The 18,462-nt window shown below is 38.9% G+C and overlaps 2 protein-coding genes across 2 annotated transcripts; both read right to left on the bottom strand.

Moving 5' to 3' along the window:
* Nucleotides 1-98: 98 nt before the first annotated feature.
* On the bottom strand, nucleotides 99-5,770 carry LOC113112754 (myozenin-1-like). The gene is made up of 6 exons (XM_026278599.1): nucleotides 5,558-5,770; nucleotides 4,118-4,214; nucleotides 2,478-2,665; nucleotides 2,002-2,257; nucleotides 1,120-1,300; nucleotides 99-1,007 (listed from the first exon to the last, which is right to left on the bottom strand). Exons 2-6 carry the CDS (start codon nucleotides 4,203-4,205, stop codon nucleotides 773-775), a joined length of 948 nt encoding a protein of 315 aa, XP_026134384.1. The 5' UTR covers nucleotides 4,206-4,214; nucleotides 5,558-5,770; the 3' UTR covers nucleotides 99-772.
* A 2,604-nt stretch (nucleotides 5,771-8,374) lies between these two features.
* On the bottom strand, nucleotides 8,375-18,350 carry LOC113112750 (synaptopodin 2-like protein). Its single transcript, XM_026278579.1, has 4 exons — nucleotides 18,033-18,350; nucleotides 14,932-15,083; nucleotides 14,088-14,782; nucleotides 8,375-12,660 (listed from the first exon to the last, which is right to left on the bottom strand). Exons 1-4 carry the CDS (start codon nucleotides 18,132-18,134, stop codon nucleotides 10,091-10,093), a joined length of 3,519 nt encoding a protein of 1,172 aa, XP_026134364.1. The 5' UTR covers nucleotides 18,135-18,350; the 3' UTR covers nucleotides 8,375-10,090.
* Between the last annotated feature and the right edge of the window lie 112 nt (nucleotides 18,351-18,462).

Raw genomic sequence — 18,462 nt, 5'->3', positions numbered from 1 at the left:
TGCTTTAAAAAGAACTGTATACTTATGGCTCACTTTATCCTTCCCAATTTAATTATAGTCACGACACAGCTTATTGACGTGAGACCACAACAAAAACAGAAGTTATCAATTATTTATTAAAGAATGGCCATGTAGCGGTGTGCTGACAGTAGTTTATAATTTTTATTTTTGAATTTTTGCATTAATGTATGTTAAGACATGGATATGATTAGTATACTAATATGCATAATGCGCTCATGTTACTTGTAATAATAGTAATTTACTATAGCAGAAACAACAGTATTGTGTAAGATGTTCCACAACATTATAATCATAAATGCATGATGATCATGACTTTAGTTAGCATTTACTCCTGTAAATGACACTAAAATGAAATGCTAAATTGGGACTTAATGGGAGATAATGCAGTCAAAACTGTTTACCTGTATGTAAGTGAAAGAAAAAAGAAGTCCATCACTGCGAGTGCTAACATGACATTGTTGCTGAAGGGATATCATGCACATTTGTTCCCTTCTAAAGTGCAACATGCTGGCAACATAACAAGCGAATCAAAACTTCATTCTCCACCTGACACCTTCATTTAAACTGGTATTCTTCATGCAAAAAAATAAATAAATAAAAATCCTCCACCAATGCATGCGTATATCTTTTTTTGTTTTTGTTTAAAGCTCACATTCAGAGGCAGATTTAGATTCAAAGTTACATGTACAGTGAGAGAGGTTTGCCAATCTCCTGATGGATTGTTGCATTGTGACTGTGTGCACAGGTAGATTCACAGGTCGTCAGTCTCGCCATCGAATGGTATAGTATCCAACTCCATGTGAAAGCTGCCTGGTTCACCACTGCCCCCCCAGCCGATAGGTGTGCGGTTGAAGGAGGGTCGTGAACCGATATCATGATGGTACACCACTGCAGGTTCAGGCTCCTCCGTGGCCACCTCGATGTCTGGCAGCTGGAAGGTCATCAGCTGTGAGGCCTTCTCAAAACCCCCATAAGGCAGAGCACTCCTAGAAAGAGATTGACCAATTAAAGGCAAAAGGAAACAATAGGTCTGGAGAATTACTATTGTTGCATGCAAGGAAAAGATTGTCCAGCCTATACCCAGAAATGCAGCCGCACCTGTTGAAGCACTTATATTTACGCAGCTCTTTTTGAGAGCAGGGTACTGGCATTTGAGCCTTCATTGTGGCTACAAGTTCTTCATTGCCCTTCATAGCCCGTTCCCAAGGGGAAACGTATGTATTCTCATATGCAGCCCTCTTTTTTCCTTTTTCCAAAGCAGCCTTAGAATGTTCCTCACCTATTGAGAAATATAAACTGATTGAAAGTAATTGCATTCCATTAGTAAACGTGTAAGTGTTCCATTAGTTAAAGGCATAATACACCCAAAAATAAAAAATCTGTCTTCTATCATTTACTTCCCCTCATATCATTCCAAAACCTGTGTGACTGGTTTTGTCCACACAATGAGTAACATTAGAGCAAAAAAATAATATAAAAAAAAGGTTTGTAATGACATGACAGTTTTAATAGTTTTTGATATTTTTAAATACACCTATCTACAGTATGTACTGTATGTTTCATTAGTTTTTATTTTTATTTTAGTTTTAATTTCACTTCAGTTCCCAAAGCAACATTTATAATTTTCTATTAGTTTAAATTTTTTTATCTAATATGATTTATATATATATAATTATATATATATATATATAATTATATATATGTATATATAATTGTTTTAGATTTTTTTAACATTTAGTTTAGTTGAATTTTGCACTTCATTAATTGTGTTTTACAATTAATGGAAATGGCCATAAAATTTACGGCAAAAAAATTACCAGTACTTTTTGTTTGTTTGTTTTGTTTACAATGACGTTTTAGTTTTAGGCAACGATAATAACCCCGTTTAACAAGTTTCATGGTGAGTCTCCATGGCAGTTTCTAGTGTGGGTGAGCAGAGCTGGCTAGTGTATAAAGGTCTCCATCTGGGATCCTACTCACTCCGTGAGGCATCTCCTGACACACCATCCTTCCCCCCTGCTCCTCCTGCCACTCCGGCACCTCCAGCTCCACCAGTGAGCCCACCTGCTTGCAGCCCACCCACTGCTCCCTTTCCATAGCTTCCGGGTTTAGTAGGAGGCACTGGTGCTAGGCTGGCCCCACCAGCCTGGCCAGCCATCTGCCCACCAATCACGTGACCACCAACATCCACCAACATCTGGCCCCCAAGACTGGGCATGAACTTTTGGAGGTTATCCTTTACACAGAGTAACAAAATAATTAGTGGAATATGTTTTTTTTTCTTCAAATGAGCATTTAAATCACGCTTGGAATGTTGCATTTAAATAAGAACTTGGCCAGAATAAAGAATCATAATAGGATGAATGTAGAACACTGAGATTGAGGAATAATGATCATTTAAAGCAAATAATCTGACAACAAATACAGAGATGTCGATAGCTCTTTGCCTGCCTTACCATGGACTCACTACTGAAGAAGTCAGGATTGTTCTCATAGATGAACTTGGCCACACGCAGCTGCCTCATCTTGAACATCTTAGAGCCTTTGTTCTTCATTAGGGATAGTTCCTCCAGCATGATATCCTTGGGTGCCCTGATCTTTTTCCCCAAGTCAAATTCTGAGGCATTGGGCTCTGATTCATACTCTAAAAAACAAAAAGAGTTGTTATTCACTAACATGCCAGTTTTTGTTTATCATTTAATGACAAAATTCTGAGTCTAAATCCTTTACAAAACACCACAAAATGATCAAAAGTATCTGGCAAACTAGTAAATGAAAGGAATATTAAAGAGCGATCAGCATTGTAATACTCTATTCAGTTCACATCTATTTTAACTGTGCATGGTCACTTGGAAAGAAAAAAATAATGTCCCTGATTCTCTAGTATCGTCATTCATATTTATACAGATGTATCTATTTTTCCTGCATTGTAATCATAACAGTAACTAAATAGCTATCAGTCATCCTACCACCCACTGTTTGTGCTGGAAAATCACCCGCAGTTCCTTGGAAATGTTCATAACAGTATTAATACAAACAATAAAATCATTTGAACGATATCAAGTCTATGCAGTAGTCACTGTTTCATCATATTAAAATAATGCTACCTAAAGAAAAACATTTCAACGTATCAGGATTGCAAGAGTCTCTCCATTCTTCCACAACAACAATTTTTCACTCGCATTCAAAAGCATGAAAAAAAAAAAGAACATATCAATTAGACTTAATTTCCGCTGGAGACACTAATGTAATGTTCTTTCAGTGTAGTAAATGTCCCAGGATTATAATGATGAAGGGGATGGAGAGATAATAATCAGAGACACGGCTGACATTTCAGCTATCAAATCTACAAGATACATGTTGTTGCTGACATATTACTCCTCATTAAAACATATTAAATCCAAAAGAAACCTTAGTGACAGTCCTTGAAATGAAGATGATGGTCCCAATAAACAGTTGGCACCTGTCAGCAAAGCTAAACAAACACACTTTTTAATTATATGAAAATCTGTTATTTAGTCCCAGACCTTAGTATCATGTTATTCTCAAATTCGACGTTTGTGTGTGTGTGTGTTTGTAAGAAGTCTCCAATGCTCATCAAGGCTGCATTAATTTGATGATACAGTGTATAATGTTATTAAATATTTTTACAGTTTAAAAGCTTAAAGTATATTTTTAAACTAGATTTCTTGTCATGGCAAAGCTGATTTGTCAGCAATCATTACTCCAGTCTTCTCTATGATCTTATGAAAATCATAAGTTGATTTGGTACTTTAGAAACATTTCTTAATGCTGAAAATAGTTGTACTGCTTAATACTTTTTGTAGAAACTATGAAATATTACCATTTCAAAAGTTTAATTTTAACTAACGTAACTAATTTCTAAAAGATTATGTGACACTGAAGACTGCAAAAAATTCTGGGAAAAATATATAACATATACACACACACACACATTATAATATATATTAAAACAGAAGCTTCAAATTGTACTGCAATTCCCTTTCAGGACATTTTTTAAGCTGTCTAACATGTTTGGAAGTATGGAATGATTACGCAAACATCAAGCATAAAGCTGAAGCTGTGGGTGTTTTACCATCTTGGGTTACGTGTGACAGGTCAGTGATGATCTTGGAGAGCCTTTTCCTCTTGGACGGTGGGGCTGGTGTTCCTGACAGAGGCATGATTCCAGACTGGGAAAACAGATCAGAGTTGATTTGATCCGATACTAAAATGTGTCTCTGCCTTGTCATTTTGCAGTAGTTTGGAGTAGTTTCTAGTTGAAAGTAAATTAACAGGTATTATTTTTGCAAACTCTGAGGAATAATAGAGAAGAACAGTGTAGATATGAACAAGCTCACGTTCCTCAGATTCCAATGACAGATGCATGATGTCAAATATAATTGACTACATTGTTCGAGCATTACTAGTATGAGCCTTACAGAAAAGCAAACTCTGGAATCGCAGAAGAAATGACAAGAAATAAAAATCCTTATGGTTTATAAGGTTGGATCATTCTTCCTAATATTTAATAATTATATATATATATATATATATAATATATATATATATATATATATATATATATATATATATATATATATATATATATATTAATTAATACTCAAAGTGCTTTTTTTGTATTCAAACATTTTCAAACAAAACTAAATTCACTAATTTCACTTTCCATCCTTAAGTATTTTATAAATTTCCTACAAAAAAAAAAAAAAAAACTAATTTGTTAATGGCATCCTTCTCCAAGAAGTGACATAATTTTGGTGGGACATCAACAGCACAGACATCAATATATAGCAACTAAGCAACTATTTGATGCATATGAATTGTTTGATTTTGTGCAGTTTTTTTTTTTTTACTTTTAAAGTCTGGACATGGAGGTCCAGGTAAAGTGCAATTTAGGCCTGTCTTTTAATTTTTTTAATTAACTTTCCAGCACACGGTGTATCTGCTATTTTTTAAGGCTCAGTTAATGGCAAACACTGCATCGACTTGACTGTAACTCAATAAGGTATGGCTATTTTTAAAGCAAGGCCTTTTAGTGGCGAGTCGTGGCATTGGTCTTTATTGTCAGACACTCTGGATTGGTCACAAACACACACATAAACACATGTACACTGTTACTTAATGCTTTGTAGAAATAGGAAATCTCTCAAACTGAAACAACACCATGGACTGACGTGTGGTGAGACTCCACACTGTAAAATAACCACAAGCTAGGGTCCACCGGGCTTCAGTTCCTGCAGCTGGACAGCACAGGCTTTGCATTCCACATAAAATCATCAGCCAGGTTGGGTGGGAGTGTTTAGCACATTCCACTTTCTCGCAGCAAAAATGCACTGGAGTATTCAAACATGAATATTACAATCAGTCCAAACTTAAATAAGAATGTGCCATCAGTGCTTGCAAACTTTAAGACAGGATTTCTGCTGGTTCTGTTTTCATTGCCTTCATGCAGCTGTTAGTTAAGCAGTGTGTGCGATTAGTAAAGTAACAGAACAAAATCACATAATCCACTTACCAAGGCTCTAGACTGCTTACGGGAAGTGGTCTCAAAGGTACAGTGAAAATAGGAAAAGGTTTATTGCTAAGAAGTTTACCAATTCCAGAGTACCTTTGACCTGCGGCTGGACCAAGAACCCAAGGCGTGCAAAATCCAGTCGGGACTTGGATGGCAGATCTTCATGGGTGAGGGAGAGACGGGGTATGAAAGGGGAGGTAGGGGTGGGGGGGGGGTGCATTTGGTCTGCACAGCACTTTGCTGATGGGAATATAAAGAGACTAATATCTTTATTGCAGATGCTTCATTGGCTAAATATAGCGAGAAGGAGAGAGACCGGGTGATTGCAAATAGTTATCAAATAGCTTGACAGGGCAAAAGGGCAGTGGTAGATTTGCACTTTTTCTTCTTTCGTTAATCACCTTCAACTTGTGAGAGGATTTGCACTTTTTAAATCCAGCAGTTGGCCCTGAAACTGTGCTAAATTTATTTTTATGATAATGATTTAAGCATTCATAGAGGTCAGTGCTGGACAGGGCAGCCCATGTTACACTTATATGACACGGTTCTAAATAGCTGTGGTGTGAATGAGAAAATTATTGGCAAAGTCTCTCAAGTTTGATGTAGCTGCTTGGGTCGAGAGTTATGCTTTGTAATCAAACAAGGAATTTTACTGTACTGTTTATATATATCTATATCTATATTATCTATATATCTATATATATCTATATATATCTATCTATCTATCTATATATATATATATATATATATATATATATATATATATATATATATATATATATATATATATATATATATATAGATAGATAGATAGATAGATAGATAGATAGATAGATATAGACAGATATACACACAGATAACACGCACACAATCATTCAGTAAAGTAAAATTCCTATAAATAATATAATTCTCTTTCATTACTCCATAAATTCTCTACTAGTCAAGAAGTATAATTTCAGTTGACATTTTCCCACCTTTCTCAGAGACAATGCTTATTATATCGCTTTTCTCACCTACATCATTTCCACCATATGAACCCGAGAACTCGTCAGATTCTCTCTATCTTTGTTAATTCAGGAAGGATCCACTCATAAATGGAATCTAAGTAGAGAAAGTGTGGAGCAGCCATAAAAAGTGCCTGAACATTATCAGCCCTCAATATATAGGAAGACAGCAAATGCTTGAGAAAGGTGCCAGTTTCAGTTGAAGTAGACTCATGTTAATGGCATTTATTGTGATTTGAAATTATAATAATTGTAAAGGAAACATCTGCAGGTGTGTGTGTGCGTACAGGTTTGTCGTTTATAGGATAGTTTATAGGACCAACCAGCATTTCCCCTGAGGGGAAAGAAATTATAAAAAATATTAAATCTTTATCTAAAAACAAAAAGATCGGGGTAGATTTAGTTTTAGTGGAGAGAAAATGTTGTTAGATCAGTATAAAAAAAATTATAGTAAACTATTAAAGTTTCATAAATAAATAAAAATAACCTGAAATATACCCTCACATTTCCCTACTTAGCCTTTTTTCTATTCTGAAAAGTGGGACATAAGCGCCACCATGTGGTGATTATCTTTCTCACCCCATAAATTCTGTTTTTATTCTTTCTAAAAGGAACACTTTGACACTGCTAATTCATTTTTTCAAATGTTAGAGTCACTGAGTTTTCCATCTTAATCAGAGTAATTCAATGACCTTTCTTCATTTGTAAAAAGTAATTCAGACATTTGGTTTGAATGTGCATTCACGTGAGACATCATTACAATCAATAGTTTGTCACTTGCCTTGAGACAGAGACATTGTGTGAAATTTCAAGCATGTTTTATTGAAACTATTCGTTGCATTAGAAATACAAGACACTTTCAGTTAGAATTACTTAGGTCCTAAAATTCAGCTGAGCACAAACAAAAACACCAGAGACATTAAAGACAGTAGATTTTTACCAAGACACATCGATCTAATGATTTGTACAACAGCCAAAATTAAGAGCACTGAACAATGTAAAGCTTTAAAATAAAATAATTGAGATTAACTGGAAAGCCAAACAAAATTGTGGCTCATATTTTAAACACTGGATATACTCCATATCAACTCCTTATTCAATTTCTAAATATAATAAAAAAATGAGTCCTGAAATATTCTCACCTGCCGTTTCTACAATTATTATTTATTCATTCTCTCTCTATATTTAATACACATTGCTATAAACCGTTTTCCTTCCTTGAACCTCAATCTATTGTTCCCGTAATGTTAAAAGCCCTAGAAGACACTGCCATGGTTCTTGAGGACTTTGGGAACACAATCCGAAAACAAACCATCCTCGAAATGATCAGCCTCATTGCCGCACATGCCATTCAAATATTTCATGTTGCTATGAGTATTCTGACTAATTCCAGTGAATCCAGTTTGGCTAATTAACCTTCGGATAATCCTGAACAGTGCTAGCTTTGCACTTTGTGTCTTCATGAGACAGATTTGCTTCAGTGCTCAGATAGCCTACATGTCTTTTTCTAGGACTGTCTCCAACATTGTACCTTTCCAACACTTACTGATTTGACCACTTAAATATGTTTCTATAAAAAAATAAAAACTCAAGTTTTCATTAATGTCATCCGTTTAATATATCAATAGACAGATATAAGGCCAAAAATCGAGTCAGAGCACATTTTTAGGAACAAACCTAGTACCCTGCTTACTTTTCTCCTACAAATAGGCTGTGACCCTTATGCACCTGTTCAGCCCGGGCTCTGCCAGGAGATATATCATTTCTGATTGACCGAAGAGCATAAGAGCAAAACAAAGCCTCAGCTTGTCTCTTTTTTTTTTTTTTTTTTTTTTTTTAGGTATTTTTCCATGCTTTTATATTTCAAGCAGATCAAGCTTTAGACCAAATATATGCAAAGAGACCATATTTTAGTATTTGAAGAATTTTTTTTTATATATCGATCCAATTCATGTAAAATGTTTGTCATAATGTGTTTTTTAGCCCTATAAAATTGGGAACACTGCACTGCACAAACACATAGTCTAGCAATCACTGACAAATAAATAATCTGTGACACATGCCTATCCACAGCTATACAATATTACCGGTATATGCTGGATTTAAAGTCAACATGAATTGACATTTGCAACCCTTTTTTTACTTCCTTAATGCAACTCTGTGTGTTTGCGCACACTTGGCTAATATATACCCACTCTGGTTCTAATATATAAATGAAATAAGATATGTAATGAGAAAAAAAATTATGATGCATCTTGATGTTTTCCATTAGGAACTGACTGAATTAAAAAGTAGGGAGCAAGACCTAATGTTAGGGTGCTTTCACACTAGGTTCAGTTGCCTGGTCCGAATCCGAGCTCGATTGCAACCCCCTCCCTCCGCTTGTTTCTTGTGCACACATTTTTTTGTTTGTTTGTAGTTCCTAACCATGGTACATTTGTGAAAAATGAATGGAGTCTTGCTCGTTTTGTTTTTGTTCTTCAGAATTGAACACAGAACGGCACATCGCACATGCGTCTGTTTGACAGGATTGTAATGCTCAATTTATTCAAGCAGAAATGAGATTTAAATTCTATCTGTTGTAGTGCATTAGTCACACCTATCAGGAAAGCAAGTGCATTACACATAAATACACAGTTTGACCAGTTCATATGTCATTAATAGCAGCTCGCTTCTGGGATTTAGTGCGATTGCATTTACATCAGAATCGAACCGTACCACAGAGCAGCCTTTGAAAACAGCGTTCACATTATTCAGACAAACAGAACTCTGACATCAAACGAACCCAGGTGCGCACCTGCACCAAAAGTGCTAGTGTGAAAGCCCCCTGCTAAAACAATGACCAAGTAGCTATTTGACTATTGATTAACATCATCTAAGTGACATCAGGAGAGCCAGTTCAGAGGAAGAGCAAGCTACACTTTGATTGATGTTTACGAAGCCAAACCATGTTTTTCTTTGGAATAGCATAGATAAATTATACGCAATTGTTCACATGAATGTGAACGTGCACTGAGAAATTAAAGAGTGAATAGATTTTGTTGACAATACTGAAGGTTTTAAACATATTGATGAACATTTAGCAGACATTCTGAATTTTTCAGCTTGGAAAGTTTTGATTTGACAAATATCTCAGAAAGCACACATACTTCACTTCATCTGGAAAGCTGTGTACAGACATCTGATAGACGGCTTTAAGATGTCAGTTTTACATACATTTGAAATCCTAAACATCTTAAAGACATTTTCTTAATGTCTATTTGACATCTGATAGGAAACGTCCAAGATGTCTTGAAGACGAGCAAACGCTCTAAAAAATACGTCTTGCAGATATAAATTCAGACGTCAAATGGACCTCTCCGTGATGTACATGTGCTATCAGGGATACTCCACATTATATTTAATCTGAAATGGACAGTATAATATCTTTGTATCTTCAAGTTATATTAAGTCATATTTGAAACATGTGAATTTTGAGACTGCAACAGAAGCAGATGGTTCAGCTTCTTCCACATGTAAAGTAACGTTATCAGTGAGGAAGTGTTCCAGGCCTCCAGACGCGGGGCTGAATACCCCCACGTGTTGCAATAAAGCGAGGTTTTGGAACTTGGATAGGGGACTTTAAGGGGTGTGGTTTTAGGGAACTTAACTCAGGGGCACTCTTAAACTGTTTGGCAGCTTGAAGCCCAGAGAAACTTAGGTTTGACATACTTGACATGGGAGCTGGGGGCGAGTACGGCATGGGGTGAGGGATGGGCACAGCTGAAATTTTAGGGAGCTCTGGGAGGCCTGGGGCTCGTGAAGGAGCTGGAGTTGATTCAGGTACAGGTTCAGGTAGAGGGGATGTCATGTCAGAACGAGAGATGTGCTCTCCAAGTGTGGTGTGTGAGCGTGGTACAATCACTATGGGGTTGAGAGTTGGTGCCGACATCGGGGTGGGAGTGGAGAATCGTTTGATTTCATACACACGTGCCGCCTTCACTGGGATCTGCTTGGGTGGCGTCAGAGTGTGGCCCTCCCTTTGTTGCCTCTGATAGGAGGAGACTGAAGACTGTGTGCTAGTGCCACCACCAAAACTAAACATTGCAGGGTTCAGTTGGTAAGGCTGCCTTCTCATGAAGTCCAAGGCTTTGATACCTTCTTTTGGGACACCATAACCACTCTTACTTCCTGTGGAACTTCGCTCAGACACCTTGACACCCCCACGCTGCACCCCAATAGGACAGGATGGAGACAGCAAGGGGTTGTAACCTATCGGTGGAGGAGCACGAACATTTGGGGAATACTTCCATTGGGATGGGTTTGGCGAGGTTTTTTGTGGTTCAATCAGGTCTATGATAGATTGGGGTTGTTGGGGTTGTAGAGGTGCAGGCTGCAGATATGGAGAGTTTACAACCAACGAATCCATGCGAGACTGTCTACGAGCAAACAACTCTGCACCTTTTCCCTCTGCCTGAGGGATCTGAGACATTTCTGGGATGATTCTTGGCTTAGGGGCAACAGGTGGTGGCACCCTTGTCCTATTGTCATCAATGTTGTGAGTAATATTTTCTGGTTCAGAATATCCATGCCTAGGTCTTTCATCGAAATTCTGCACCATAGACAATAATTCAGGGTTTGGTGAGTTTTTCTTGCTTTCAGGAATCTTAAACATTGGCTTGTGGGTACTACGGCGGCGGGCCTCTTGAAGAATGCCAGTGCGGCTATGGGTGGCAGAGGATTTTTCACGATAGTCTACAGGTGACAGCAGAGTTACAGCTGAGGGGGGGTCAGAAGCTGCAGGGGTCAAAGTAGAAGAGGGTTGGGCTGGTATTACTATGGCCCGAGAAGAAACAGGAGCCATAACAGGAGCCACAGTGGTCATTGTGTTGTCAACAGAGAATGCTGGAAGAGCAGTGGCTTCAGCTTCTACAGAAAATGTAGGTTCTTGGGTTTGAACTATGGGAGGTGGCACTGATGCAACCTGGAAGTTTTCCACTGAGGAGCAGTAAAGAGCAGGTTGAGAATATGATTCCACGGATACAGAAGCAGGTGGAGGAACAGACTTTCCAAGTATAAAGGCCTGTGTGGGTAACTTTTCAGTAGGGACATCAGCACTCATTTGACTCATTGTGAATTGGCTAACAAAGGAGGCAGGGTTGACACCCATGGCATGCTCTTCTGATGCTGCAGAGAATGAAGGTGCAATCACAGCCACTGAAACGGGTCTGGGTGTCTTCTTACTGACTGCAGGGCGAAACACAACAGGAGCAGTGGCTGCCCTACTGGTAACACAGCCTGGGGCAAAAGGTTGGGCAGTTCTGTTTAACACAGAGCTGGTAGGAAGTTCTGCTAGAGGAGCTGGTTGTGGAGGCATCACAGATTCTGTGGGCAACACAGCGGAGACTGGTGCCATTATGTTTGAAGTATCTCCATTAACCATGACAGGGACAGTGAGAGATGTGCTCATCTGTGCTATTTTTTGTGTCTCTGCTGGTGGAACCTCATGATGTAGAGTTTTTGAAGGTCTGGCAGGTTTTGGAGCAACTGGTGGTGGCTGGACATTAGGCTTTGCCAATGGGTCTGGTTGTGGTTGAAGTGTCTGTAGTTGGGGAAGTGCTTGCTTCTCTTTCAGTGCAATGCCCAGCATTTGGCTTTGTAAGTCTTCTTGCGCAGCTTCCATTTTCTTTGCATGTTCCTCAGCCCTTCTCCTCTGCTGCTCAAACAACTGTGCCCCCTTCCCAGATGTATCACTCAGACCAGGACTCAGAGCACCACCCTCTCCTTCCTGACCTCTGGAAGCAGATCTTTTCTCCAGCATCTCAAGGTAGTCACTGTCCCATGTGGGGTCTGGTGCAGAAGAGAAACCTTCCTCATCAAATTCTGATTCACTGCCAGGAAATATGCTATCCTCCTCTTGAGAGTCCTGCCTCATGTCCTCGTCAACACTTCCAAAGCTGGTCAGTGTGTATTTCTTGGAGCGTTGCCGGCGCTTTTTAAACATCAAAACACCCTTTGAATGAGGGTTTGGTGCATCTGTCAGTAGAGAGGCAATGGTGCGGCACTTGGACCGAGCCTCTTTCACCTGCTTGTCTATGATCGTATCTCCACGGTTCAATTCTGCATAACATGAAACGAAAAGTTTAAGAAAGATTTGAGTTCAAAATTGGTTTATATATAACTATACACTGTATGTCGTTCAGAAATTCCTTCAGTTTAATAAAGCCAACCGTGCTCTTCTGACTCAATAGGCTTGTAAAATTGTGCAAAAACAGTGTAGAAAAATGCACTTGCTAAACGCAACCCCTCCATTAACATAGTATAGATAAAGAATTCATAAAAAGCTAGATAAGATTGACCAGATTTTCATATGGTATTGCAAAGTCATGTGTCAAAGACCAAATTCAAACAAACAAAAAAGTTTTCAAAGCATAACCCAATAAAATTGCAATCAAAGCATTTTGCAACAGGGAACACTTATTATATGTATTCTATAACAATTAGAGAAAAAGAGCATAATCATTTTTCTGCCAAGTTGATTTCTCTACCATGGGGAGATGCTTTATTTACTAGTGCTTAATTGTGGTCCTTAAAAAAGAGCTTGATAATATTTAAAATCCAGATTAGGTTTGTCGTAAGATTTATTCATGCTAGAGCTTGAAATTTCAAATAGCTGTGGCTCTGAAGATGCTTGTACACTTTATAAAAAGTGGTACTATGGCACATAACCCCAAATCTCACCTCTGAACTATTCTTAAACCTAATCATTATTACAACAAGGAAAATAGCTTTAATTTTAAGCAATAGCAATATCACTATAATGTAATATCACTAGAATTAATTTGATGAATTAATGTAAATTGTGCAGTGTATCCATCTGTTGAATATAATGCATATTTAATAGTAATATTCCATTAATAGTACATTTGATTCCACAGCATGTAATCTGGCCATAAACACAGATGTCAATGTGTTGTTTATCACCTGATTTGGGATCAACAATCACACATTCTGCAGCTGTGATCCAGGATCGGTGCGATACCAGTGCAATAAAGTGTCTAGGCACTGGAATGTTAAACATGTGTAACTAATTGTATGCATCTCATTTCATGAACACTAACTGGGCTTCTGAAGTATGATAATTTGTTTGGCACTAATGACATTTAAGTGACTCTAAATTCCAGCCAGATGCTTCTGTACAGGTCTGAAAACAATATGGAGAATACTGACAATACTCTCCAATATTTCAGCTGATCTAGGTGGAGAGAATGAGCGCAGGCCTGTAAGGAGCACTGTCACCTGATATAAGCTAGCAGCTGGAGACGCTTATGCCAGCTCATGCAAAGCAGTGCTCAGGTTATCAACCCTGTGAGACTCAAGACAAATATAGACACTGGTGCAGGCTGAAAGACTCATGACCGGCCCTCATCTCTTCAAGGTTTTACATGCAGCCGATCACAAGCTGTGACTTTAAGAAAGCAAAGCAGGTGTTCACCGCAGTATTTGAAGCCAGTCAAACATAAGAGCAATGATCTGCATATACTCACTTGCTTGTTTTGCTTTATCCATGTATGTTAATATGAGTTCCTCATCCACTGGATTGTCAACTGGCCCAACCATGGGCACCAACTGAGTATGAGAGCTTAGCATCAGAGCTTCTTTGGCTCTCTCTGGAGAAACAAGTGGGGGGACATTTCTGGGCTCCTGGAACCCACTGTCCTCTTCCATTAGCCCTTCCCGTGGGTTCTGGTCATCCGTCTCAGTGGAGGTCTGAGAGGACCAGGCTCCATCCGGAGGGGGTTGGTAAATCACCTCTCTGCGTGCAACACCAGGCATTGCATCTTCTCTTTCTTTAGGCCCCAAAAGATTGTACACTTGCGCATCCGAGGCACTGTCATACCCACTCATTTCTGAAGTCTCTGCTCCCTCCGGTGAGGCTCGACCGGCCTTGCCAGGTGAATTGCTGGGACTACGTCGTTTCTGTTTGCGTTGTCTCTCATGAGCAGCCACGTCTGCATCACTGTCTGTTTCTCCGTAGTAGGCCTCACTGCCCGGCGGCGAAGTCAATCCACTGCGTCCGGTCGGGGACATCAGGGATCCGCGGTGGATGTGGCGTACACTGGACTGGTGAGGTCGGGAGCTGGATGGGGACAGGGCCCTAATGGCAGCACGGTACTCTTTATCAATGCGGGGAGAAGGAGCTCGAGCAACCAGAACCACTGACTGGAAGCCAGCCGGTGCCCTGATAAACATTAAAGAAGGCAAAATAGCACAGGAGTGGTCAGAAACAGTAACTCACAACAGCACTGGCTCGGAGATCTAACTACAGTTAATACAGTCACCTACTTTCAGCTCCCATTTGAGTTTTTGAGAAATTAAAGGATGGTTTACCTCCTAACCCGGATGTGTAGCGTTCCTGGCATGCTGTCGATCAGGTTCATGGCCTGGGCATGTGACAGACTCCCACAGGAATTTTCATTGATGGATACCAGCTCATCTCCCTCACGCAGTCCGGCACGACATGCTTTACTTCGCTTGCGCACCTACAGGATAAATGTTGCAGTTGATAATTGACGCATAGATCAAAAAGTCTTTTAAAATGGCCTTGACTATTTTCCATAGATTAGACACAGACTAAGGCATTGATATCACATTTCAGATCCTTCCCATCTTTAAAAGTAGATCTGCACAGAATCATAATGAGTCACATATGAGTAAACATTAACTCTATATCCATCCTTGCATTCTCCAAACCACTTGTCTTATGTACCGTAAGTGTCTCCTATAGTTCACGTTTAGTCTCTCTAACTCACCTATCCTGCACGTCTTCAGATTGTAAAGGAAACCATAGCACACACTCCAACCAGGTGAGCCAGGGACCATCTCCATCTGAGGCGACAGTGTTACCCATTGAACCAACATAGTTGCATATCCATGAACTCCGTATGAAATATATAAACAAGCTACAGGTAGTCCAAAATGCAGCAACTAGAGTCCTTACCAGATCTAGAAAATATGATCATATTACCCCAATTCTTCAGTCTCTGCACTGGCTACCTATTAAGTTTCCTATCAGTTACAACGTATTATCACTTACCTATAAGGCACTAAATAGTTTTCTACAATGCTACAATCCATCACGCTCCCTAAGGTCACAAAATGCTGGACTTTTGGTAGTTCCTAGGATAGCAAAGTCCACTAAAGGAGGTAGAGCTTTTTCACATTTGACTCCCAAACTCTGGAATATCCTGATAATGTTCGGGGTTCAGACACACTCTCTCTGTTTAAATCTAGATTATAAACACATCTCTTTCTCCAAGCATTCAAATAATGCATCCCTTAATTTTAGTCTTTAAATTCTCATAATTTTGGACTGCAATTATATCTGATCAAAAGTGCATTATTATCATTTAGCTTGGGTTAAACTACTTAATTTTACCTGGTTGGAACAGCAGCTTCGCTAATTATGTCTCAATTTGTTTCTCTGTTTTGCCACTAGGATTTACACAAGCTCCAGTCTGGATCCAGAACACCTGAGAAGAGATGATGCTGACCCTGAATCAACAAACAGAACTACCAAATTTAACTATAAGGGTTATTGCATCATATAATAATTGCTGTTAATAGTGTTCATAGTTGACTACTGTTTGACTATGTCTTTAATTAATCTGTCATATGCTCACGAACTGACAGTCACCACTGATAAGCTACTACTAAATATTGTAGAAACTTCATTTAAAATAAGTTGCTTTGGAATGATTTGTATCATAAAAAGCACTATACAAATAAACTTGAACTGAATTGAATATATTCAAAATATAGCCTCGTTCTTAAACAATTAACACATCTGCTAAAATCAGATGGGATCGGTCAGCAAAAATGTGCAACATTGTTTACAATACTCAAACTGTCAAATAATTTTATCCTAATATTTTCAATACGATAAATTAAAGAAAGAAAAATAAAAACACCCAGTAGGCTGGCAGACAGTTAAAAGATGCTGCCCATGCGCCAGTGTTAGTGTTGTTTATCAACTGGAGCTAGCAATGGCATTGCTCAAACCCCTGTCCTGTCCGTCATCTTACCCAGCACAGGAGGACAGGCTCTGATTTCACTGGTTTTGTTCACACTGACAGGTTCACGCCTTACTGAGGATGCAATAATCAGTCTATAAATACTTACTTTTAAATAGACCGTGAGATGAGTTAATGAAATGTAACATTCTCTGCTTTTTAATACTGTGTAAAAGCTAATGCAGTCACAATACGATTAAAAGGACATTTTATAGTCTGGGTGCTCCTTTGGTCTTTGATTGAGCATTAGAGACTAAAACATGGCACATGGTCAGTGATCTGGAGATTCTAATCCTGTACTTGGTTTTTAGGATACAGCTGTAAATGCAAAGGTTATATCCAGGACCAAGTGGTGAACTGGGATCTGTAAGCTTCCCTGTCACTGAACCACATCTTGATATGGGAGAGTGTCCATTCCATTAGTTTAATCTAATTCACCTTTGATGACAAGCATCTAGCTACCAATAAAAATCAACACTCCTCCTGACAGCCAAGATTAGTGGATGCGTCAAACCAGCCTGATCTTATAACATTAGATAGATAGAAAACAGTCCATAATACTCCATTACCAATGGTTTAGGTATCAGTTTAGGTGTCAGATTAAAGTAAAATACATAACCAGGGCCATTTTTATTTCCCAAAACATTACAAATATCCATGACAACAACATGACCTTGAACCAGAATAAGCAACTTTATCATTAGTTGATGAATGCATTAAATACAGGCATTGTATCCTGTGTATAGAAAACACAGTAGATGATTCCAAATGTTATTAAATATGACCTGAATCCTCAAAGGCTACGGTAAGTCATAAACTACAGTAACACGGTGTGTGTTAGAGAATAAAGAGCATACATCTATAATATAGAACAGGCTCACAATCAACAATTAAACAAGTAATTACAAAATGACAGTAGAAACCAGTATCAAATAATTATATGTAGTATAAAAACACCTTGTTTCCTAATAGTAAGTTAGATATAACATTTTTTGATTAACTTCTCATGAACTACTAGAGCCATAAACAGCAAATACTTTAGTTCCTCTTCGTTTTACATACAAAGTGTAATTCTGCAACCTCGGCTTGTAACTGGTAATCTACTATTGCATTGTTATTACAAAATGTACAATTAATGCACATTAGCTATATAAGACTCAAAGGTTAAGGGGGTTAATGTTCAGTTCAAATGGTTCTTGAAAGGTCACTGCTCTATGAATCATTTGGCTTTTTTGGTGGAGGATCAGTTCCACACCACACTTCAGTGCAGGGGCCTGTGCTTCTGGTGTCCATTACATCTTCAGGCAGCTCTAAACATCTCAAGTTTCTTTAGAACTAAAGAACGGTGGGCTGAAATAACACTAAATGACTTAAAGTTGGGTACAGTACTGTCATTGTTGTGTTTCCCAGCAATCATACCTTGGCCACCTGCAGAGGCTTCTGGTGCTCGATTCCTCCCTGTAGTCTGAAGCCCCATGGTGCTCCTCCGGACAGGGTGATGATAACCTCCTCAGCCACCATGCTGCGTCTGTGCTTGTTTCTTTGATTCTGTTTGTTGGCCTGGGGGCCCTTAGTACATACGGCCCATGTTATTTCAGGGCCCCCTTAGAGAAGCCAACTACTACTGAAACTACGTCCTAGGGTTCCTTCTAGTTGCTCTTGCATGAACACGACTGCACGCGGAACCCCTCCCATACCCTGAGCTGGATGCTGGTGATAGGGGCGCAGCCATAAAGGAAGCTATAATAGAAGGGAAAGAGAAAATATACCCAGCGTCTCGCTGTGCAGTGGAATCTGGTGTTGGATGAAGGTAGAAGCTAGTTTACCACAGCTGTGCTGCCACTCACAA

The sequence above is a fragment of the Carassius auratus genome, chromosome 13, assembly GCF_003368295.1.
Source record: "Carassius auratus strain Wakin chromosome 13, ASM336829v1, whole genome shotgun sequence".
NCBI lineage: Eukaryota > Metazoa > Chordata > Actinopteri > Cypriniformes > Cyprinidae > Carassius > Carassius auratus.
This window is presented reverse-complemented; position numbering and strand designations above follow the sequence as displayed.